Genomic DNA, 23,772 nt, shown 5'->3' on the forward strand with positions numbered 1-23,772 from the left:
ACTTCCTGTCTTTTCTCCTTCTTCTTCTTCTGTCTCTTGTGGTCCCTGTGTGTCCGTGCTGCAGCTCCATGGTCCTGGAGGAGGGTGGAGAAGCAGAGCACCTGTGAGCTGGAGGTGGATGCTGTCGCAGCAGACGTCCTCAACCGCCTGGAGCTGGAGAGTAAGGAGGACGGAGAGGAGAGGATCCTCCTGGATCTGGCTTCATTCAATCTCCTCTCGCTCTCTGTGTCTCTCTGTCTGTCTCTCTCTGTCTGTCTCCGTCTCTATCTCTGTCTCTCTCTCATTCTCTCTGTCTCTCTCTGTCTCGCTCTCTGTCTGTCTGTCTCCCTCTCTCTGTCTCTCTCTCATTCTCTCTGTATCTCTCTGTCTCTCTGTCTCGCTCTCTCTCTGTCTGTCTCCCTCTGTATCTCTGTCTCTCTCTCATTCTCTCTGTCTCGCTCTCTGTCTGTCGGTCTGTCTCCCTCTCTCTGTCTCTGTCTCTCTCTATATCTGTCTCTCTCTCATTCTCTCTGTCTCGCTCTCTGTCTGTCTGTCTGTCTGTCTCCCTCTCTCTGTCTCTGTCTCCCTCTCTCTCTCTTTCTCTCTGTCTCTGTTTCTCTCTCTCTGTCTCTTTTATGTTAAGAAGCAGAAAGAGGGGGAGACAGAGAAACAGAATAGTCAGGATCAAAGAGTTTGAGCAGATTAAAATAAAAGCCTGGAACTAAATCAACTAAATCAACACAATCTGTCAAAGCAGAGCCATCCTGGACCTCTATGATTATGCATCTGCCAGTAGAATCTCAGCCCTGTCCTTCTGATGTCTCTATTTTGCATGGAAGCTGCCTTTTTCAAAGCCTCCCTGCTAGTTCACATGCATATTTAATACAATGACACAGCAAAACCAAACAGCGAGTGCTACAGGGTATGTTTCTGATTAAGTGTGGTGTTTCAGGCCAGGACCACTCTCCCTGTCATCCTGCTTTTATCTGTGTTGAGGACCGGAGGAGGGCATACCAGGGAGGGCTGCAGTTGCTTTTAGCTAGATTTTCCATCTCCCCAGAAACGGCCATACCATAAACATGGTGTTGTAAGGGACCAGAGGAGGGATGATTGCACAAGTCCATGCTGAGTGCCTGGGCATCACTGTGTCTGCTGTCGTAATAAAGACTTCTCCTGGCTCCACCACAGTGTGGAGGTGAAGACAGGTGGGGGGGGGGGGGGGGGGGGGGGGCAAAACTGCGGAGTACATGCTGTGCTGAACTGAACGTGTGTGTGTGTGTGTGTAGATCAGATTGGCAGAAACCCTGGCCTGCACGCCATCTGGGAGGATGAGAAGCAGAGGAGGAGAGAGATGAACCAGGTGTCCCAGATAGAAACGCCCCAGTCCCAAGGTGAGCGACCAACACACTGACATCCCGGACGGGCACGTCCAGCCAGTGTGTGTGACGCTGGACACCCGCATAGCCTCTGCCAGCCTCATAAACGTGAATCTGTCTGATCTCTGGCAGAGATGCTGTGTATGTGGTTGTGGAGCGGGCATGTTTCAGCTCTGGTTTTTTCCCTGTGTGTCGACCCGCATCAAAGAGGGTTTTTGTTTCATGATCTTCCAGATCGTGGGTTTGTCGTATCCTCGGAGAGCGAGAGAATCTTCATGAGGAGACTCAAGGAGATTCTGAAGGAGAACGAGTTTAATGTGTAAGTAGAAGCTTTATCTCTCGTTCTGATTGGAATCTTAAGGGGAACGATTTCTCAATGCAGATTTTCCCACAGTTGCTGAAAAGTCAGACCATTGCTTCATTTTGCGTGAGTGAAGCCATGTGGTTGGTTAAGTAGTGTTGGAAGAGTGGGGGTGGGTGCATTTTTGGGGAGGAAACTCTTTGGAAGATAAACATGTGGTGTTTTCCAATCGCGTTAGCTAGACGAGCTGTGGACTTGGAAGACCACATCTAAGTACCACAGGGAGAGAAGCCACAGCTGGATTTTTCTCGCTCTTGTCACGTTAAATGACATAAAGGCCATTCGTGTGTCCTCACTTTCCCCATGTTTTACTGGAGAACATCTGTGTCATGCCTCTTCCTGGTTTGTCTCAACAGTGTTTCACAGAGAGAGAGGGAGAGAGGGAGAGAGGGAGAGAGGGAGGGAGGGAGGGAGGGAGAGGGAGGGGGAGGGGGAGGGGGAGGGGGCTTGTGGGATAAAGGGGGTCACCGTCCTGTCCTCCTGTGTCCGGGTGCTCAACATGCTCCCCTTCCTTGCTGAGCAGCAAGTATTTCCTGTTATAAATAAAGTACAGTTGGCTCGGTGCATGCCGTTACATCAGACCCAGATGGCTCCTATTCACAGAGCTTGATAGCGGAGCGGCAGTAAGCAGGGAGGAAAGCAGAGACAGCTCTATCATAAACAGCAGAACGTAGCGGGGCCAGGGGGAGAGCAAGGGGGAGAGCAAGGGGGAGAGCAAGGGGAGAGCAGGGGGAGAGCAGGGGGGAGAGCAAGGGGGAGAGCAGGGGGAGAGCAGGGGGGAGAGCAGGGGGGAGAGCAGGGGGGGAGAGCAGGGGGGGAGAGCAGGGGGAGAGCAGGGGGAGTGGTTTGGTCTTGGCAGAGGAAGCTGTCTCCTCACGTGACAGGGTTTGGGCTGTGCCACACAAACATGTCTCCTACTACTCTGTGTCTGGCTCACAGACGGGCTTGTCTCTCGCTCATAACAAGAACGTACTCATGCTGACTGACACACACACACACACACACACACACACACACACACACACACTGTACACTCACACACACACACACACACACTGTACACTCACTCACACACACACACACACACACACTGTACACTCACACACACACACACACACTGTACACTCACTCACACACACACACACACACACACTGTACACTCACTCACTCACTCACACACACACACACACACACACACACACACACACACACACACTGTACACTCACTCACACACACACACACACACACTGTACACTCACTCACACACACACACACACACTGTACACTCACACACACACACACACACACACACTGTCCACTCACTCCCTCTCTCTTTCGGATGCACTTTCTCTGTCTCAGCTTTGGACGCGCACGCACACACGCACACACACCCCACCCACACAAGCCACATGCTGTGTTCCAGTGATTGCTACTGTACACAGCACAGTAGCCATGTAGAGCCAGTGGAGGGGGGCGGAGTCTGTGGTGAAATGTGTTAATTGCTGCAGGAATCTCCTGGCACCTGCTGGGGCCCCCTGCTGTAGTCACTAAAGTCATTAGCAACGAGACTAATTAACACGAAACGAGACGAGCGCGCACAGCCTTGTCTCTGGAGCTGCTCCCCACGAATAAGACATTCTCTTTGAATACGAATAAGCCTGGTGCCTGAGATGGAAGCACTCAGCTCCCTCCAGCCCGGCTCCCTGCAACCGTGCAGCCAGCAAGTGTGTATTGCGATATTTAGGAGTTGCTAGGCGATGCAGGGCCGTGCGGAGTGTGGATGTGTGAGGCTGATAGGCTGATAGGCAGCCTGAAGCTGAGAGGCATTTGGAGAGGGACCAAGACTGGCTGGCTGGCTGGCTGCCAGCTTTCCATTCATACCCCTATCTGCCCACACACACACACACACACACACACACACACATACTACACAACAAGCACTAATTGCACGCCACACACACTCCACAGCACACAGGCACACCCATTAAGGCACTCACTCCAGGCCACACACACACATATAAACAAACACATGTGTTTACTATATACAGTGTACACATACACACTCACTTGATGTATGCCTACCCACACACACACAAGCAGGCAGACTCAATCTCTCCTTCTCTCCTGATTAAGACAGTACGGGGCACTTATAAAACATGGCTGCTTCAGCGGTAGTTCACATGGATCCCGTCTATAACTGATGATAACCCTGGCAATCACAGGGGCCCTGTCTATGACTCTGATGATAAACCTGGCAATCACAGGGGCCCTGTCTATGACTGATGATAACCCTGGCAATCACAGGGGCCCTGTCTATGACTCTGATGATAACCCTGGCAATCACAGGGGCCCTGTCTATGACTCTGATGATAAACCTGGCAATCACAGGGGCCCTGTCTATGACTGATGATAACCCTGGCAATCACAGGGGCCCTGTCTATGACTGATGATAACCCTGGCAATCGCAGGGGCCCTGTCTATGACTCTGATGATAACCCTGGCAATCGCAGGGGCCCTGTCTATGACTCTGATGATAACCCTGGCAATCACAGGGGCCCTGTCTATGACTCTGATGATAACCCTGGCAATCACAGGGGCCCTGTCTATGACTGATGATAACCCTGGCAATCGCAGGGGCCCTGTCTATAACTGATGATAACCCTGGCAATCACAGGGACCCTGTCTATGACTGATGATAACCCTGGCCATCGCAGGGGCCCTGTCTATAACTGATGATAACCCTGGCAATCACAGGGGCCCTGTCTATGACTGATGATAACCCTGGCAATCGCAGGGGCCCTGTCTATGACTGATGATAACCCTGGCAATCGCAGGGGCCCTGTCTATGACTGATGATAACCCTGGCCATCGCATGTATCACAGCTACCAGAGGCTCACACGGAGCTGCTGTTTCCTGCCTCTTTAACCAGGACTCAGCCAGGACCTGCTGATGACCCGGAAGAACAGGAGTCTTTCCCCGCCGACCTGTCTCTGCACCCGGACATCCCCACACGGGAGGGGCTGCGCTGCACCCCTGCCAACATGGTGGAGGTGCACCAAGGCTCCCAGACAGGTGAGGGACACTCCAGCCCTGGCAGGCCTCCTCCAGTTTCAGCTCTGTAGCAGGCAGACAAAGGCACACAGTGATACTGACATCCGTTGTAACCCCCCCCCCACCGCTCCTACCGAGTCTGAATATTAAGTGTAACACGCTGCTGGGGACTACATTAGCCTAATCAGCCAGCTCAGACTGACAATTGTCTCACAGGACCATTGGAAATGCCAGGGACAGCGGTGCCTTAACATGCGTGCACACACATACAGTACACACACACACACACAGTACACACACACACACACACACAGTACACACACACACACACACAGTACACACACACACACATACAGTACACACATACAGTACACACACACACACAGTACACACACACACACATACAGTACACACACACACAGTACACACACACACACACACATACAGTACACACACACACACACACACACAGTACACACACACACACACAGTACACACATACAGTACACACACACACACACATACAGTACACACACACACACAGTACACACACAGTACACACACACACACACACACACATACAGTACACACACACAGTACACCCACACACACACATACAGTACACACACACACACACATACAGTACACACACACACATACAGTACACACACACACGCATACAGTACACACACACACGCACGCACGCATACAGTACACACACACACGCACGCACGCATACAGTACACACACACACGCACGCATACAGTACACACACACGCACGCATACAGTACACACACACGCACGCATACAGTACACACACACACGGATACCGACTTGTTGTGTGGTGTGTGGCCTGGCTCCAGTGTTACTCTGCCCTTCAGGCTCCGTGAGGTGCAGTAACAGAAGCTCAGAGGATGCGATCGTGGACGAGGAGGCCATCCTCAGCCTGCTGGAGAGCAGTCAGACCTTCCTCCCTCTCTCCCAGAGGTCCACGCACTCGCCCATTCTAGGTAACCAAGACACGTCATGCAGAACCGCTCTCGGCATGCTTACAATACGAATTCCATGCCTGTTTTTAAATCAACATGGCTCAATCAAGCCATTTCAAACCAAATCAAACCAATTTTATTTTTAAATTCTCAATCTTGTTCTTTGATGTAATTATATATACAGTGTGTGAAATGTAAAGGTGTCGTATGGTTTTCTACATCAAAGCAGTCTGTGTGTTTGTGCTCCAGACAGCAGCCAAGACCATGCGATGGTTGACCTGCTGGCCGGCCTGGAGGATGATGGGTACAGGGCGACGCCCATGAGGCAGAACTCCCAATCACTGCTGCAGGGAGGTGGAGCCTGTCACTACAACAGCGACGAGGAGGAGGCGGAGCCTGAGCTGGACAGGGAAGAGGCGGAACTCAGTATGGTGATGTCACAAAGATGGGACTGCGACCTTCCGGAACAGCCATCTAGAACAAGGTTCGTTTTGAGTTTCTGTTCATCTGTTGTCAACCACCACCCAGGTCACTATATCAGTGTTAGTTTTCTTCTTTCTGCTCATTCATCTGTGTGTTTCCTGGAGTGTAGTAAACATGTTCTCATTTGTCCAATGTCATTGTCTCTCTACTGAGTCTACACAGACCTGCAGCAGGTAGATGAAGGTCAATCGCTGAGCCGTGATCATGCATTGTTTAAAGCTCTGCCTCATTGTTCAATCGCTGTCTCTGTCACCGGCCTCCCGCTCCCCACCAACAGAGGCAGTGTGAAGGACACGGAGGAAAGCTTCAGTGACGAGCCGCCAGCCTCCTCAGACGAGGAGATGGAGTGGAGCGGAAACAACTCTGTCTTTGCCAACCTGTCCATCCCTCAAGTGGATGGGGCTGCTGATGAAAACAGCGGTGAGTCATTCTCCCGGAACGTAGTTTAGCCTCGCTGTTGGCACGAGCTTCTTCCTGGAATGGGCGAGATAAGATGTTTGTTTATCGCTTTGGTGCCGTCGTTGGTATTGACGTAGTTTTCATCTCTTCCGTTTTGCCCCCCAGACTCTTCACTAACGGACAAAGACTCAAGGACCTCCCTGACCGTCACCGACAAGCTCCTGGGCAAGAGGAAGCCCTTTCCTGGGGAGACAGTCCACCTGGAGCCCCCCTCCTCAGCCAATATCCTTCTGGAGTGTAAACACCCCGAGCACAGGCAGGCCCTGTCCCTGGACACAGAGGAACCAGCAGACAAACACTTCCTCTCCAAGAGCTCCCTCAGTCTGGACGCCAACGAGTGCTCCACGGGGTTTAAAGTGAATAAAGAGATTCCCTACATCCAGCCAGTAAAACACCCCATCCCCTGCAACCTGGTCAGCCAGGCCGAGGTGTCTCCGACCTGCATGGACAAGATGGACGTGCGGCCCCTCTACACCTACGAGAAGAAGACCATCGCTTTGGACGAGTCCGACCTCGACGGCTTTCCGTTCGGCAACGGCAAGATCACCCAGAGCAGGAAGAAGTACGGCAGCATCAAGAACGTAGAGAAGAACCGCCTGTCCATCCTGCAGAACCATCGCAGCTTCTCCCTGTGCTACTCGGAGCTCAGGAACTGCCCGTCCAAAGCGGACCCGGAGCTGAGTCAGAAGGGCTGCAAAAGCCCCATCCTGAGGAACATCACCCCATCCCCCTGCGCCATGGAGGACGAGGAGCTGATGGACCCCCAGGAAGGGGAGATGGGTCAGGGGGACGAGGAGGGGGACGTGGGGGAGCTGAAGATCAGGTATGAGGACTACCAGGAGAACAAGACAGAGAGGACCATCGTAGCCCAGCAGGAGGCTCACTACAAGTTCTTCCCGAGTGTCATCCTCTCCAACTGCCTCACCAGGCCCAATAAGAAGGCGGCGGCAGGGAGCAAGGTAGCGGATTCCTGCAGCAAGCCGGAGCTGGCAGAACCGCGCCGGTCCAGGCTTGGGAGGCGGAAATCTGCAGCCTTGAAGACGAAGGTGAATGCCGCGGAGAACCCAGCTTTGGAGAGCCGAGAATGCACGGCATTCGGTGTTGTTACACCAGCTGGTCCGATGAACACAGACAGTGAGAAGCCAGGCGCAGAAGAAAGTAACGTTGCAGAGGAGAAGCCAGGAGAGAAGCCTCTTCCAGGGAAGTCCCTCACTGAAGAGAATATGGATACCGAAGAGAAACCAGAGACTAAATCCTTAGACCCACTGCCAGAACCACCTGTCCCTTCCCCAGTACCTTTACCAGCCTCAGTCCCTTCTGGTCCCATTGAAGCCACAGTGGAGATTAACAGATTAGCCCCACTACCTGTGAAGATTTGCACCAAGGTTTCAGGGCTGCCTGGCAGTAAATACACCCTGAGGGCCAAACGCAAGATGAGCTACGATGGTGAGGACGGAGAACACTCAGGAGATTTCAAGTATAAACACACGCTCTCCCTCCGACACGGACTGAGGGACAGCTACGTTCTTAACGGCCAGGAGCTCAAGTATCAGAAACGGCGGAAGATGGCCCGAAAGGAGCCTCCGATCATCATCAAGTACATCATCATCAACCGGTTCAAAGGTCAGAAGAACATGCTGGTAAAGATGGCCAAAGTGAGTGCTGAGGAGCAGAGGGTGGTGCTGACACCTGATAGACTTCAGCAGTACAGCAAACTGGCCCCCCTCAAGAACTTCTGGCCCATGGTCCCAGAGTCCTCGGCTGTCAAGTTCCCCCCCAAAGACCCCAAAGAGCCAAAAGCAAAAAAACAGCCCAAGCGAAAAGCTAAGGTGTGCCCAGCACCTAAGAAACCCGGAACCTTCTGCAGCCCACAGAAAGTTAAAGTCAGGCGGGGTGAGAGGCTAAAAAGGACTAAAGGCGCTAGAGCCCAAATTCGGCCCTCTCTCCCTCCTCCGAAGCCATTTTACTTTGAGCTAGCGGATGACCATGACACGGACTACAAGGATGTGATGGTGGAGCTGGGATACCTGTCAGAGAGATCCCCCAGCCCTGCAGACTCCACCCCTCCACGGTGTTGGTCACCTAGCGACCCCTTCATGGACTCCATGTCCTCGGATCAACTCATTAACCCCTTCAACGACCCATGTCTCAGTTCCACCTGTCAGGAACCCCCCACGCAGTCCTTAGGTCGAGGTGCGCGGAACCAAAGTCGGACGGGCCGCCTTCGAAATCTAGCCACAAGCCCGAAAAGGAGGTCCAAGTCTGCTAATAAGCTTCCAGAGGGTGAACAGGCTAAAAATGAGAGCATGAGAAGGAAAGGAAGTGGCGCGGCTACCAGGAGGAGGAAGAAAGAGCCGGAAGCGGTTGAAGGGAACAGCGCAAGTGATGGTGCCACTGTCTCCACTGCTTGCACAAGACCCAGGAGGTCTAGGAAGAAGAAGCAGGTAGTGGAGTGTGAAACCCCCTCGGCAAACAAGAGCTGCGACAGTTCCCAGGTTCTCTTCTCCGAGGATGAGATCTTTCCCTCAGGGTCCTCCTCAGACACCCTCCCTTCGTACCAGCAGCCAGCCGGCACCGCTAGACACCCCCAAAACAGCTTGTCCAAGTCAGTTGAGCCAAAGGCTGAGGACTGTGAGACATCTATCATGGAGGTCAGTCAGAGCTATGCCTTCAGACCCCGGTCACAGCCAGACCTGGAGCGGAATGCTGAGGTCAACTCCCTAGCTGGCTCCCAACATTCTGTTGTGAAGGCCGAGGCCACTGTGGAGGAAGGTAATCTCACTCAGGTGACGTCCATACCTGGACCCATGGATAGGGACGGTGAGGGCTTCTCCAAACCCGACTACCCCGATACAGGTACTAAGAATGGGGAGGGGCTACCTCAGGCTGAGAGCCAGTCTGGACTAGCTGTCCTGAAGAAACTCCTACAGAAGAGGCAACAGGGTCAGCAGCTACCATCACGGCAGGTTGGCACGGAGACCGGCTCCACCGCCACATCACCTCCTGGTACAGCACAAGCCCCATCAGCCAAGCCAGCCAAATCGAGACGAGCCCCCTCCAACACCCCCCGGAAACCCAGGGCACCTAAGACTACAACTCCCAAGGAGAAGAAGCCCCGGACCAGGAAGGGGAAGTTCTCTCAGCCAGAACTGCCAGTGAAGCAAGAGCCCAGCCTGTCTGATGATAGCCCGGTGTTTCTGTCAGATCCAGGTCTGGACAGCTGCTACTCGATAGAGGACAGTTTATCCCCGGAGCTCCCTCACAACTACAATTTTGACATCAATACCATTGGGCAGACGGAGTTCTCCAGCCTGTACATGGGCAGCCAGTTTGTTCTGACCGACAAAAACCTGCCTCAGAAGTTTTTGAGTGATGTAACTCAGGAGGCGGTTCCTGCCTTGGTGCTGGGGTTTGAGAAGAGACCTGATAGGCTGTTTGGCCAAGGGGAGGAGCTCCAGAGAGGTTCGGATTGGCACAGGGCAGGGCCTCTCAGTCCCGATCTCTTTGACAGGCCGGAAAACGGGGAGTCCGCGTCCAATCATCTCTCTTTCCTGGAGTCAGAGAGGATCTTGAGGAGCAGGGAGTGGGGATCCTCCCTGGGGAAGGTCCACGGCCTCAGCCACTTTCAAGGCTTTCACTGTGAGAGAAAAGAGCTGCTCTTTTCTGCCTTCGAGCCTGTCTTACCTCTGCCTTTAAGCTCTGCCTCGTTCGCGGACCACGAGGGCTCTCCAACCGGAGACGGGCTGGAGGGGAACGATGCGTCCACCACCCCCAGTAGCTCTCCCCGGTCCGTCAGTTCTCTGTCCCAGGTCAGGGCCAGCCAGCCTCTCAGGGGGGGGGTGGGAGCCAATATACTCAAGCCCCTCATGTCGCCCCCAAGCCGGGAGGAGATCCTCTCCACCCTCCAGGACCTGGAGATGTCTGAGGCCACCTTCCAGGAGCCCTTCTGCAGTGACCCCTCGGATGCCCCAGGGAAACCCAGGTAGGACCGCACACTGACACACGTGCAGTGTATATGAATGAAACCAGGAATTTAGTGTCTAAGTATTTTTTTTTATGTCAATATATTTGTGTAAAATAGAGGTTGGTACATTATTCATATGTTGTGGACGTTCAGAAAACGTAAATATTGGGAAAATGTACTACAGGTTATCAATAAAATTACTGGGATTAATATTCCATTTAATTCTGATTTATTTGATGGGGGGACGATTCAGATATTGACCTTGAACATATGATTTATAAAGATCCTGCCCCAATACCAGCAAAGACAGGCATTGTAATGGAAATCTGCAGACCCTCCTACTGTTACTATGTGGCTCAGAGAAATAGCATCTTATGTTTCAGTATATATTTAGATAACTGTCCCTGACGAATGAGGCACAGTCATGTAAAACGTCCTGAGATCCAACACGTACGGTTGTCTTGTGCAGGGAGGTAGGAGGACGGAAGCTGACGGTGGAGACGAGACTGGCCAAGGACCTGCCCGAGTTTAACGGGGACCTGTCCCAGGAGGGGCTGCAGTTCTGGAAGACGGCCTTCTCTGCCATGACCCACCCAGGCTCCTCACACGCGTTTGGGGCCGAGGCCTTCGAGACAGCTGAGGGAGGCGTGGCTCAGCCTGGCCCGTCGACCTCGGCTGGAGACCAGAAGGTCGTCCTTCTGCCCTGCAGGAGCGCGCCCAGTCGAGAGCGGGTGGAGCTCTGGCTGCAGGCCAGGAGGCAGTACGAACACCTGCAGAAGGGGAGGAGAGACACCCGGGAGGGGAGGAGGACGGAGGGGGCTGGAGAGGAGACGTCAACCCGGACCGAACCCGCCGCTCGCCGTGAACCGGACCTGAGAAAAGAGGAAGGGTCGGAGAGGCTCGCGAGGACTCGTAGCGAGAGGGGAGGTGTGTCCCTTCACGTGTCTCCTGTCGAGGAGGCTGAGACTCAGGACAGCCCCGTGGGGTCCGAGCCTGTGACAGACCCTGGTGCTCAGGACCTCGCTCTTCAGGACCCTGGAGAGGAGGAGCGCTACGGTCAAGCTGTCTCCCCTGACTCTCCCGACCTGCCTCCATGGCAACAGACAGAACAGCCCAGCCCCTCGGGTTGCGCCGTGGAGGAGAGGAGGGGCCCTGGGCCGGAGCCTCTGTCCCCTGTCAGGGAGGAGGAGAGGCAGTTCCTCAGCCCCTCTCCCTTGCCCCTGAGCAGGGAGGGGGGACGGACAAGCCCCGGCCTGCTCCACAGCACCCCGGTCCTGAGGAGATGCAGAAGCAGCTCACAGCCGGTCTGCAGCACCCCCGTGACGGACGGTAAGCCAGGTCTTCATCCCCTGAATTTAAATTTGAATCGTTCCCCTTCCGCCCGTCTATCGCTGGCCCGTGGCTAATTACATTAGCGATAGCGAGCATCCGCTCAGACTGCCACGAGCCTCTTTCAAACGAAACTTTCTTACCTCAAAGTGTGAAATTTTTTATGGCCCACCATTAAAAGCTGCATAATTGGCTAATCAAGCGAGCCAGGGATACTTGAATCTGTCACAGTCATTTATTGAATTAGTTTTAATATGGAAATGTCCCTGGTGCGCAATTGTTTTGTCCTTGCAGATTGTGCATCGTTCCACCACAGCTTCCCCTCTGATTGTTATTTGGGGGGTTTGATATGTTGTTCCACAGACGCAGCGCGCTCGTTCCAGCAGCAGCAGAGGAGAGGGAGGGACACGGACGCCCTGAGAAGGGTGCTGTTGACCACCCAGATCAAGGTCAGCCAGAACACACAGGGAATACCTCACCTGCTCGTACACAGCTCTTAACTTAACCAGACAGCTGCCTTAAACCCAGTGTACCCTGGCCAGGAATGTTGGGCACAGCCCCAGAATACGAATCAGATACTAAGATATTGACACCGAAAGGCTGAGGAAAAAATGCCGGTTCTCTATCTACCTGTGAAGTTTTCTTGTTTTTTACCATCCTGTTTAAAAAGCCTTTCGATTCCATGTGCTCCTCAGAACCAATTTGGTGCTTTGAACGTTCCAAGGAAGGATAACTCTCAAATCGAAGGCCCGAGCATCAACAACTCGTACGGTTTCAAAGTCAGCATGCAGAATCTCCAGCAGGCAAAGGCCCTGCATGAGGTGAGGAGCCCCTCTGGTTCACACTACCCCACTGGTGAGGAGCCCCTCTGGTTCACACTACCCCACTGGTGAGGAGCCCCTCTGGTTCACACTACCCCACTGGTGAGGAGCCCCTCTGGTTCACACTACCCCACTGGTGAGGAGCCCCTCTGGTTCACACTACCCCACTGGTGAGGAGCCCCTCTGGTTCACACTACCCCACTGGTGAGGAGCCCCTCTGGTTCACACTACCCCACTGGTGAGGAGCCCCTCTGGTTCACACTACCCCACTGGTGAGGAGCCCCTCTGGTTCACACTACCCCACTGGTGAGGAGCCCCTCTGGTTCACACTACCCCACTGGTGAGGAGCCCCTCTGGTTCACACTACCCCACTGGTGAAGAGCCCCTCTGGTTCACACTACCCCACTGGTGAGGAGCCCCTCTGGTTCACACTACCCCACTGGTGAGGAGCCCCTCTGGTTCACACTACCCCACTGGTGAGGAGCCCCTCTGGTTCACACTACCCCACTGGTGAGGAGCCCCTCTGGTTCACACTACCCCACTGGTGAGGAGCCCCTCTGGTTCACACTACCCCACTGGTGAGGAGCCCCTCTGGTTCACACTACCCCACTGGTGAGGAGCCCCTCTGGTTCACACTACCCCACTGGTGAGGAGCCCCTCTGGTTCACACTACCCCACTGGTGAGGAGCCCCTCTGGTTCACACTACCCCACTGGTGAGGAGCCCCTCTGGTTCACACTACCCCACTGGTGAGGAGCCCCTCTGGTTCACACTACCCCACTGGTGAGGAGCCCCTCTGGTTCACACTACCCCACTGGTGAGGAGCCCCTCTGGTTCACACTACCCCACTGGTGAAGAGCCCCTCTGGTTCACACTACCCCACTGGTGAGGAGCCCCTCTGATTCACACTACCCCACTGGTGAGGAGCCCCTCTGGTTCACACTACCCCACTGGTGAGGAGCCCCTCTGGTTCACACTACCCCACTGGTGAAGAGCCCCTCTGGTTCACACTACCCCACTGGCTGTGCAGTCTGCAAACACACACGCACACACACTCTCTACAGTGTACTGGGAGTCCCTTGAAACCTTGACGGAGACCTCCTCGTTTTTTCTCTTCAGGTTCAGCATCTGACTCTGATGAGCATGGAGCTTCATGCGCGGTCTCGGAGGGACCTGGAACCCGACCCTGAGTTTGACCCCATATGTGCCTTATTCTACTGCCTCAGCTCTGACGCTCCACTGCCTCACTCAGACAAGACCCAGCTGACTGGAGCCATAGTGCTGGACAGGAACTGTCAGGGTGTCGGTCCAGGTAAGGGCTCTCTCCTTCCTGTCATGTCTCAGGAAGTGTAAAATGCTACGTTGTCAGACATTTTAAGAGTCAGCAGTGCTCATGTATCCATCACCCTTTCGATTGGAGAGAATGAGGGATCTTTTTATCCTTGTGATCCCTCACAGGTCGCAGAGAAACAGCGCCCCTACTGGTCAGATCTGGCGTTTCAGGGCTGCAGGTCATCTATGCCTTGGATGAGAAACAGCTGCTCCAGGAAGTTGTCACTGTAATCAGGAAGTATGTGTCCCTTTATGGAGATGTCCTTGATCCCGATGCATCTGAAACAAGTGATTAGCACTCCTGTCTGCTGTCTTACAAAGACTTCTTTGTGAAACACTGTGCCCCCTGATAATGTGCTGTTCATTTTTTTTACATAGGCAACATTTGTATGACTCCTCAGATGTGATATTGTCAAACATAATTCACACACTACACTTGCAGTTATCCAATTTTAACCCAATAACTCTGTTCCATTTGTGTCACCAGTCTTGAAAGCCTTAATAGCTGCTATAGATAATATTAAGATACTTGTAATGTTGTTGTTTTGTCACTTTTATGAGTTTCTAATGTATGTCTATATATTCTGTGCTGTACAACACATTTTTTCTTTGAGGACATTAAAGTTAGGGTTAGGGTTAGGTTAGTCTAAGCCTGTAGCATAGTGAGACCCTGTAGCATAGTGAGACCCTGTAGCATAGTGAGACCCCATAGAAGCACCTTGATGTGTTGATCTCCATGCTGATGGGGTTTCTGATGGGGTGTCAGGTGGCTGAGCGGTGAGGGAGTCGGGCTAGTAATCCGAAGGTTGCCAGTTCGATTCCCGGTCATGCCAACTGACGTTGTGTCCTTGGGCAAGGCACTTCACCCTACTTGCCTCAGGGGAATGTCCCTGTACTTACTGTAAGTCGCTCTGGATAAGAGCGTCTGCTAAATGACTAAATCTAAATGTAATGTAAATGTTTCTGCCTCCACACCAGGTACGACCCGGACATCCTGCTGGGTTATGAGGTTCAGATGCGCTCCTGGGGATACCTCCTCCAGCGAGCATCGGCCCTGGGCGTGGACCTCTGCCAACAGCTCTCCCGGGTCCCAGGTAGAGTGACACTTAACCTGGCTGACGTGTTTTTTGTGTGTGATTTTTTTCCGATTCTTCTTTCTTTGTCTTTGTCTTTTTTTGTGTGGTTGTGAGGTGAGCAGAAGGCAGACTGCTCCTGTTTATCAAGCGCACAGCTGCTTATGTCTTCAACATTTAGCTAAAATAATTGAGTGTGATGGTGCCTGACAGTGCGAAGGAGGTTTATTGAATTAACATTGAGTAACAGAATAAGTTTTAAAGCAGAAAAGTTATGTTTTTTTTATCAACACCCTCACCCTGCTGTGCCAGTCTGTATCCAACCGTAACATTGAGGTCAAGAATGTGTGTGTGTGTGAGTAATTGGCTGCTGGGTGGGCATTTGTGAGTAAATCGTTGCTGTCGCCTACGCCTGGCGGCTTGATATAATGACATAATGGTGGTCTGGTTTCCTCAGGAGACTCCAAGGACAACCGCTTCTCAGCAGACAAGGACGAGTATGGCTCCGACACCATGTCAGAGATCCACATCATCGGACGCATCACCCTCAACCTGTGGAGGGTCATGAAGACCGAGGTATCTGTCTGTTAGAAAACCCAATCCCTCTCTTCCTTCTCTTCATGGATGGGGTCTTTTCACGGGGGCAAGTGCCCAACAGGAGAAGTCATTGCTCTGTGTTCTCCTCGCGTTTTCCTCAGGCGACGTTGAACAACTACAGTTTCGAGAACGTGGCCTTTCATGTGCTGCACCAGCGCTTCCCCCTCTACAGCTCCAGAACCCTGTCCGACTGGTTCGACCACATCACTGACCTGCACAGGTAAGCAGAGTCTTCATCCAAAAATAATAATATATATATCAAAAACAAACACTTCGCATCCAACCTTTTAATTAATTCATGTTTTACTATATTGTCCTGTCATACTATGTGTCACCACCACCAGAAGAAGTGCAATTGAATTTTGTTGTTATGTGCAATAACAATAAAGGCATTCATTGATTCATTCATTCCTTCATCCCTGCAGGTGGAAGGTGGTGGATCACTACATAAGCCGTGTGTGCAGCACCATGCAGCTCCTCCAGCAGCAGGACATCATCGGCAGGACCAGCGAGCTGGCCAGGGTGTTTGGGATCCAGTTCTACCATGTGCTGACCAGAGGATCTCAGGTCAGGACCCCCCAGGCCTCAGGGGGACGGGGCAGTCGTCAGGGGTGCAGGACTGGGGAAGAAATGGACTTTCCTGTGTACTTGGGTTATTCACTAATCAACAGAACTAGTCATGGGATACTTGTTAGTATGTTCTCGTGTGTGTTTGCTCTTGATAAGAGATGATTGTGTCTATTTGTCAGGCTGAATATGGATAAAAGCGTCTGCTAAATGAATAAATGTGAATAGATGTCCAGGGTCTGGAGACAGTAAGGGGTGAAAGTCCCCGCAACCCAGTTCTGGGTCAGCTTGGGGGTCAGTTTGGGGTCATGGCTAGGTTCTGCTGGTGGAGATGTTCTGATTGTGTTGTTTCACCTCTACCCCCCCCCCCCCCCCATGTGGTGGCTTAGAGAAATCTTAGTGTCTCGGGTCAACAGCAGAGACTGAACCGCGGGCATGCTAGGGCATGCCGGGGCATGTTGCAGCAACAGCCTGTTACCCAAGACTGGGAAGTGATGTTTGTACTGTCGACCTCTGCCATGCTGTGAGGCTCTGGTGTTGTCAGGGAGCAGGAATGAATCCATGAGAAATCAGTGAGCCAAGAACAAGAGTTGATCCGCTAATTTAACACTCCTCTCTCTCTCTCTCTCTTTCTTCCCCCCCCCCTCTCTCTTTCTCCCCCCCTCCCCTGCAGTACCGTGTAGAGTCCATGATGCTGCGCTTGGCCAAGCCCATGAACTACATCGCGGTGACGCCCAGCGTGCAGCAGCGCGCCCAGCAGAGGGCGCCGCAGTGCATCCCCCTGGTGATGGAGCCCCAGTCCCGCTTCTACAGCAACTCTGTGGTGGTGCTGGACTTCCAGTCTCTCTACCCCTCCATCGTCATCGCCTACAACTACTGCTACTCCACCTGCCTGGGCCACGTGGAGAGTCTGCAAACGTAAGGACTGCTGTCTCTCTCTCACACACACACACACACTCTCACACACACACACGCACTCTCTCTCTCTCTCACACACTCTATCTCACACTCTCTCACACACTCTCTCTCACACACACACACACACACACACACTGTCTCTCTCTCTCACACACACACACTATCTCACACTCTCTCTCACACTCTCTCACACACACACGTCTGTCTGTTGAGTACGTGGGTGCGAGGCTAACCCTGGTGTCGCTGTTCCAGGTCGGATGAGTTTAAGTTTGGCTGCACCTCCCTGAGGGTTCCTCCTGAGCTGCTGTACCAGCTACGCAACGACATCACCCTCTCCCCCAACGGCATCGCCTTCGTCAAGGTACAGCTGCCGCTTGGCTTCCTGTCCTCACGCAAGCTGCCTCCTGATTTCAAATCAAGGTCGCCGTCTTACAACTCCTGATTTGGAAGTAAATGTTGTTATATTGTGTGTGTCTGTGTTCAATGTGTGTGTGTGTGTGGGAGTCAGGTGGCTGAGCGGTGAGGGAATCGAGTTAGTAATCTGAAGGTTGCCAGTTCGGTTCCCGGCCGTGTCAAATGACGTTGTGTCCTTGGGCGAGGCACTTCACCCTACATGCCTCGGGGAGAATGTCCCTTTACTTACTGTAAGTCGCTCTGGATAAGAGCGTCTGCTAAATGACTAAATGTAAATGTGTCTGTGTGTAGCCGTCGGTGCGTAAGGGGGTGGTGCCCAGTATGCTGGAGGAGATTCTGAACACGCGGATCATGGTGAAACAAGCCATGAAGACCCACCGCCAGGACAAGGCCCTGCTCAGGCTTCTGCACGCCAGGCAGCTGGGCCTCAAGCTCATCGCCAACGTCACCTTCGGCTACACCGCCGCCAACTACTCTGGACGCATGCCCAGCGTGGAGGTGAGGTCCTGGGGGGTGGAGGTGAGGGGACCTGGGGGGGTGGAGGTGAGGTCCTGGGGGGTGGAGGTGAGGGATCTTGGACCGAGGGTGAGATCTGACACAGGAAACATCCCACCCACCCTATCTGCCATGAGTCAACATCTCCATCTTCAGTCCTTGTGTGGAGCCTCTGCCGTGTTGTCATGCTGCGTGTCTCTCAGGTCGGGGACAGCATCGTCCACAAAGCCCGGGAGACTCTGGAGAGAGCCATCAAGATGGTGAACGACACCAAGAAATGGGGAGCTCACGTTGTGTACGGGGACACTGACAGGTAGGGAGCGTGATGCTCGCCCTGAGACGAGGTGGCCCACCTCTGCTCGCCATCTCCCCCTGACCTCTGCTCACCATCTCCCCCTGACCTCTGCTCACCATCTCCCCCTGACCTCCGCTCACCATCTCCCCCTGACCTCTGCTCACCATCTCCCCCTGACCTCTGCTCACCATCTCCCCCTGACCTCTGCTCACCATCTCCCCCTGACCTCCGCTCACCATCTCCCCCTGACCTCTGCTCACCATCTCCTCCTGACCTCCGCTCACCATCTCCCCCTGACCTCTGCTCACCATCTCCCCCTGACCTCCGCTCACCATCTCCCCCTGACCTCTGCTCACCATCTCCTCCTGACCTCCGCTCACCATCTCCTCCTGACCTCCGCTCACCATCTCCTCCTGACCTCCGCTCACCATCTCCCCCTGACCTCTGCTCACCATCTCCCCCTGACCTCTGCTCACCATCTCCCCCTGACCTCTGCTCTGGTTCCTCCCCAGCATGTTTGTCCTGCTTAAAGGAGCCACCAAAGAGCAAGCCTTCAGGATCGGGAACGAGATCGCCGAGGCTGTGACTGCCACCAACCCCAAGCCGGTCAAGCTGAAGTTTGAGAAGGTAGTGAGCTGTGTGCAGGGAGACAGCCTCACTGGGGTGGACCAGCGGAGGGAAGTGTGTCCTATTCAGGACACACACACGCTCCATTGTTCACCGTGTGGATCAGATCACGTTGACATTTAAAGTGTGTGTGTGTGTGTGTACTTGACGGAATGCACACTTGTGCCCGTGTGTGTGTGTGTGGATGTGTGTCTTTTCCTTTTTTCAATGGAGGCCAGTCTGAAAAAGATTGATAAGCGCTGCAGTCTTACTCCCTACTCCCCCTCCTCCCCCCAGGTGTACCTGCCCTGTGTGCTGCAGACTAAGAAGCGCTACGTGGGCTACATGTACGAGACTCTGGACCAGAAGGACCCCGTGTTCGACGCCAAGGGCATCGAAACCGTGCGGCGAGACGGATGTCCGGCCGTTTCCAAGGTAACGCCCTCCCGCCCAGCAGCCCTGCGCTCAGGCTCCTGTTCCCACGGCGATCAGAGGGAAGCGGGGGAAACCCGATCTTCCGTAACCGTCTAGACGGGAGGCGGAAACCCCTTCGCCCCCGTGTCCTAGTGTGACCTTTGTCCCCCCCCCGACCCTTCCGCCCGTCTAGATCCTGGAGCGCTCCATCAAGCTGCTGTTTGAGACGCGGGACGTGAGCCAGGTGAAGCAGTACGTACAGCGTCAGTGTGTGAAGGTGCTGGAGGGCGGGGCCAGCATGCAGGACCTCACCTTCGCTAAGGAGTACAGGGGCAGTGGCTCGTACCGGCCTGGGGCCTGCGTCCCTGCTCTGGAGCTCAGCAGGTAAGCCAACTCCCCTTCCAGCTCCCCTTCCAGCTCCCCAATCCAACTCCCCTTCCAGCTCCCCTTCCAGCTCCCCAATCCAACTCCCCTTCCAGCTCCCCCCTCCAGCTCCCCTTCCAGCTCCCCCCTCCAGCTCCCCTTCCAGCTCCCCTTCCAGCTCCCCTTCCAGCTCCCCTTCCAGCTCCCCCTCCAGCTCCCCTTCCAGCTCCCCTTCCAGCTCCCCCCTCCAGCTCCCCTTCCAGCTCCCCTTCCAGCTCCCCTTCCAGCTCCCCTTCCAGCTCCCCCTCCAGCTCCCCTTCCAGCTCCCCCTCCAGCTCCCCCTCCAGCTCCCCTTCCAGCTCCCCCTCCAGCTCCCCCTCCAGCTCCCCTTCCAGCTCCCCTTCCAGCTCCCCCTCCAGCTCCCCTTCCAGCTCCCCTTCCAGCTCCCCCTCCAGCTCCCCTTCCAGCTCCTCTTCCAGCTCCCCTTCCAGCTCCCCTTCCAGCTCCCCCCTCCAGCTCCCCTTCCAGTTCCCCTTCCAGCTCCCCTTCCAGCTCCCCTTCCAGCTCCCCCTCCAGCTCCCCTTCCAGCTCCTCTTCCAGCTCCCCTTCCAGCTCCCCTTCCAGCTCCCCCTCCAGCTCCCCTTCCAGCTCCCCTTCCAGCTCCCCTTCCAGCTCCCCTTCCAGCTCCCCTTCCAGCTCCTCTTCCAGCTCCCCTTCCAGCTCCCCTTCCAGCTCCCCTTCCAGCTCCCCCTCCAGCTCCTCTTCCAGCTCCCCTTCCAGCTCCCCCTCCAGCTCCCCTTCCAGCTCCCCTTCCAGCTCCCCTTCCAGCTCCCCTTCCAGCTCCCCCCCCAGCTCCCCCTCCAGCTCCCCTTCCAGCTCCCCCTCCAGCTCCCCCTCCAGCTCCCCTTCCAGCTCCCCCTCCAGCTCCCCCTCCAGCTCCCCTTCCAGCTCCCCCTCCAGCTCCCCTTCCAGCTCCCCCTCCAGCTCCCCCTCCAGACCTTCCTCCAGACACCAGCACTGGTGTGCGTGTGTGCGTTATATTATATATATATATATATATTTGTTATTATTATTATTCTTTTGTCCACCTTTTTTTGTGTGTGGGTGTCTCTTTTGCTTGGTCTTTGTGTGTGTGTTTTTCACTGTGTGTCTTTGGTGTGGCTGTTTTCTGTGTGTGTTTCTTTGTTGTGGCTGTTTTGTGTGTGTGTTCCCAGGTGTGTGTCTGTGTAATGTGGCTGTGTGTGTGCTAGACCTCCCCCTCCACTGGCAGTGTGCTGTGTAGTACCACTCACTGATTCCCCACAATGCCCGTTGCCTGTCTGCTCTACTACAGCCTGCTCTGTGTACACTGTACCTGAGACAGTTGCCTAGCAACCCATTCCCTAATGAGTGGAGAAATCAGATTTCAAAGACATGGTTAAAAGGGGCCCCAATATTCGGCATGATTCCTGAGAAATATGACAATTTATTACGGTCATGTGTGCACATTTAAATAAAGGTTTATTTTGTTTTGTTTTTGCGTTTGTAGGCACACAAACAGCACACAATACACATACTGGTGATGCGTGTAGGTTTTTGCGTATTGGAATACAGTTGAGAAAAACAGGATTGAAAATTTATGAATTTTGGCCTCTCCCTCCCTCCCCCCTTACCCCCCTCCCCTCCCTCCCTCCCCCCTTACCTCCCTCCCCCAGGCGTATGATGGCATACGACCGGCGTCTGGAGCCGCGTGTGGGAGAGAGGGTTCCCTACGTGGTGGTGTACGGGACGCCGGGCGTGCCCCTCATCCAACTGGTCCGGCGCCCCCTGGAGGTGCTGCAGGACAGCAGCCTGCGCCTCAACGCCACCTACTACATCACCAAGCAGATCCTGCCCCCGCTGGCCCGCATCTTCCAGCTCATCGGCGTGGACGTGCCCAGCTGGTACCAGGAGCTGCCCAAGGTGAGGCCTCGGGGAGCGGGGAGGAGGGAGGGACACCTACCCTCCTTACCACCACGGAGCTGCCCAAGGTGAGGCCTCGGGGAGCGGGGAGGAGGGAGGGACACCTACCCTCCTTACCACCACGGAGCTGCCCAGCGGGAGGCCTCGGGGAGCGGGGAGGAGGGAGGGACACCTACCCTCCTTACCACCACGGAGCTGCCCAGGGGGAGGCCTCGGGGAGGAGGGGGGAGGGAGGAGGGAGGGACACCTCCTTCCCAACACAGAACCATCGGTTATCACTGGTGGTTGTCTTGAAAGACTGATGAAGCGATTTGTTTATTTCTTGTGGGAATGAGAGATCTGATATCGGATGCACCCTGCCCCTTCTGAGCCTCACGTTACTGATTTTATCAGTCAGTAGGGAGCCGAGATGAAAATCTAAACTGCTTTGTCCAGATTTTTTGTACAAGACAGAAACATATAGGGGAGGGGAAAATCCATGGCTGCACATTAGGAATCAAATCAGAACCATCTCCAGTTGCGGTGGTAGTAGTCATTGTTAGACACATAACCAGGTCTTTGTGATGTGGTGCAGTTGCCACCTGGTGGTCATTTTTAGGAAAGCCTCACACAACTGCCTTTGCCTGATGGAAGTGTGTTTCCTGTGTGTGTGTGTCCTGTGTGTGTGTGTGTCCTGTGGGTGTGTGTGTGTCCTGTGTGTGTGTGTCCTGTGTGTGTGTGTGTGTGTGTGTGTCTCCAGGTCCAGAAGGCCTCCTGCTCCACAGTGTGTGTAGGGGACGAGGCGGGGAGGAAGGGCACCATCTCTCACTACTTCACCACGCTGCACTGCCCTGTGTGTGACCAGCTCACCCAGCTGGGTGTGTGCGCCCGCTGCCGGGGCCAGCCTCACCGCGTCGCTATCACCCTCCACCAGGACATGCGGCTGTGGGAGAGCCAGCAGGACCAGCTGCTGAAGGTGAGGGACACTGGGGGACAGAGAGGGGGGCTGTAATGAGGTCAGCACTGATGGGAATGCTGGCACTCCCCACAGGCACCTTTTTATACCTCTGGCTTCGTGTTTCAGTTTTGTCCGAGGGCAGCCCGAGTACAGATTGCAAATAAATTGTTACAGTCTGTGTGTGTGTGTGTATCTGTATATTGTATTTCCACCGCTTGCTAAAGCCAACTAGCGTCTGTATGTGTCTCCAGATCTGTCGTAACTGCAGTGGCAGTGCAGAGAGAAAGGTTCCGTGCGCCTCCCTGGACTGTCCCGTTCTCTACAAGCTGTCTCGGGTCAACCGACAGCTGTCCAAGGCCCCCTACCTCCGCCAGCTCCTGGAGCAGTTCTGAACAGCCCCTGGCGCCGCGCGGCGCCGCCCTGGTGCTAAACGCTGCCTCGCTAAGCTCAGTGTTAGCGTGGGGTTTCTGTTAGCGTGTCGGCGCTTTGATTGAACCCTGTTGTGTTTTCATTCGGTCCTGTTGTTGGTCATTGTTTATTCTACAAATATTCCTGCGTGTCCAGACTGGCTGTTTGGGCCTCCCCTCCCCTGTGTGGGCCTCCTCTGTGTGGGGGCCTCCCCTGGGGGGCCTCCCCTCCCCTGTGTGGGCCTCCCCTGTGTGGGGGCTCCCCTGTGTGGGGCCTCCTCTGTGTGTGGGCCTCCTCTGTGGGGGCCTCCCTTGTGTGGGGGCCTCCCTTGTGTGGGGGCCTCCCTTGTGTGGGGCCTCCCTTGTGTGGGGGCCTCCCTTGTGTGGGGGCCTCCCTTGTGTGGGGCCTCCCCTGTGTGGGGGCCTCCCCTGTGTGGGGGCTCCCCTGTGTGGGGGCCTCCCCTGTGTGGGCCTCCCCTGTGTGGGGCCTCCCCTGTGTGGGGCCTCCTCTGTGTGTGGGCCTCCTCTGTGGGGGCCTCCCTTGTGTGGGGCCTCCCCTGTGTGAGGGCCTCCCCTGTGTGGGGGCTCCCCTGTGTGGG

At 54.6% G+C, this 23,772-nt stretch overlaps 1 protein-coding gene across 1 annotated transcript; it reads left to right on the forward strand.

Annotated features, from left to right (window-relative positions):
- Positions 1 to 83: 83 nt before the first annotated feature.
- Positions 84 to 23,523, forward strand: rev3l (REV3 like, DNA directed polymerase zeta catalytic subunit; the record flags this gene model as incomplete). Its single annotated transcript, XM_067241291.1, is given in 27 exon segments — positions 84 to 160; positions 1,266 to 1,370; positions 1,590 to 1,674; positions 4,648 to 4,790; positions 5,652 to 5,780; positions 6,009 to 6,243; positions 6,520 to 6,662; positions 6,807 to 10,683; positions 11,135 to 11,994; positions 12,358 to 12,443; positions 12,690 to 12,815; positions 13,934 to 14,126; positions 14,273 to 14,384; positions 15,125 to 15,240; positions 15,677 to 15,795; positions 15,918 to 16,036; positions 16,242 to 16,383; positions 17,057 to 17,301; positions 17,554 to 17,662; positions 18,007 to 18,213; positions 18,414 to 18,523; positions 19,018 to 19,132; positions 19,409 to 19,546; positions 19,719 to 19,909; positions 21,583 to 21,829; positions 22,569 to 22,784; positions 23,018 to 23,523. Coding segments are annotated over 27 exon segments (8,386 nt in total), but the record flags the coding sequence as incomplete, so codon positions are not given.
- Positions 23,524 to 23,772: the final 249 nt, after the last annotated feature.

This window comes from Osmerus mordax, chromosome 8 (genome assembly GCF_038355195.1).
Source record: "Osmerus mordax isolate fOsmMor3 chromosome 8, fOsmMor3.pri, whole genome shotgun sequence".
Taxonomy (NCBI): Eukaryota; Metazoa; Chordata; class Actinopteri; order Osmeriformes; family Osmeridae; genus Osmerus; species Osmerus mordax.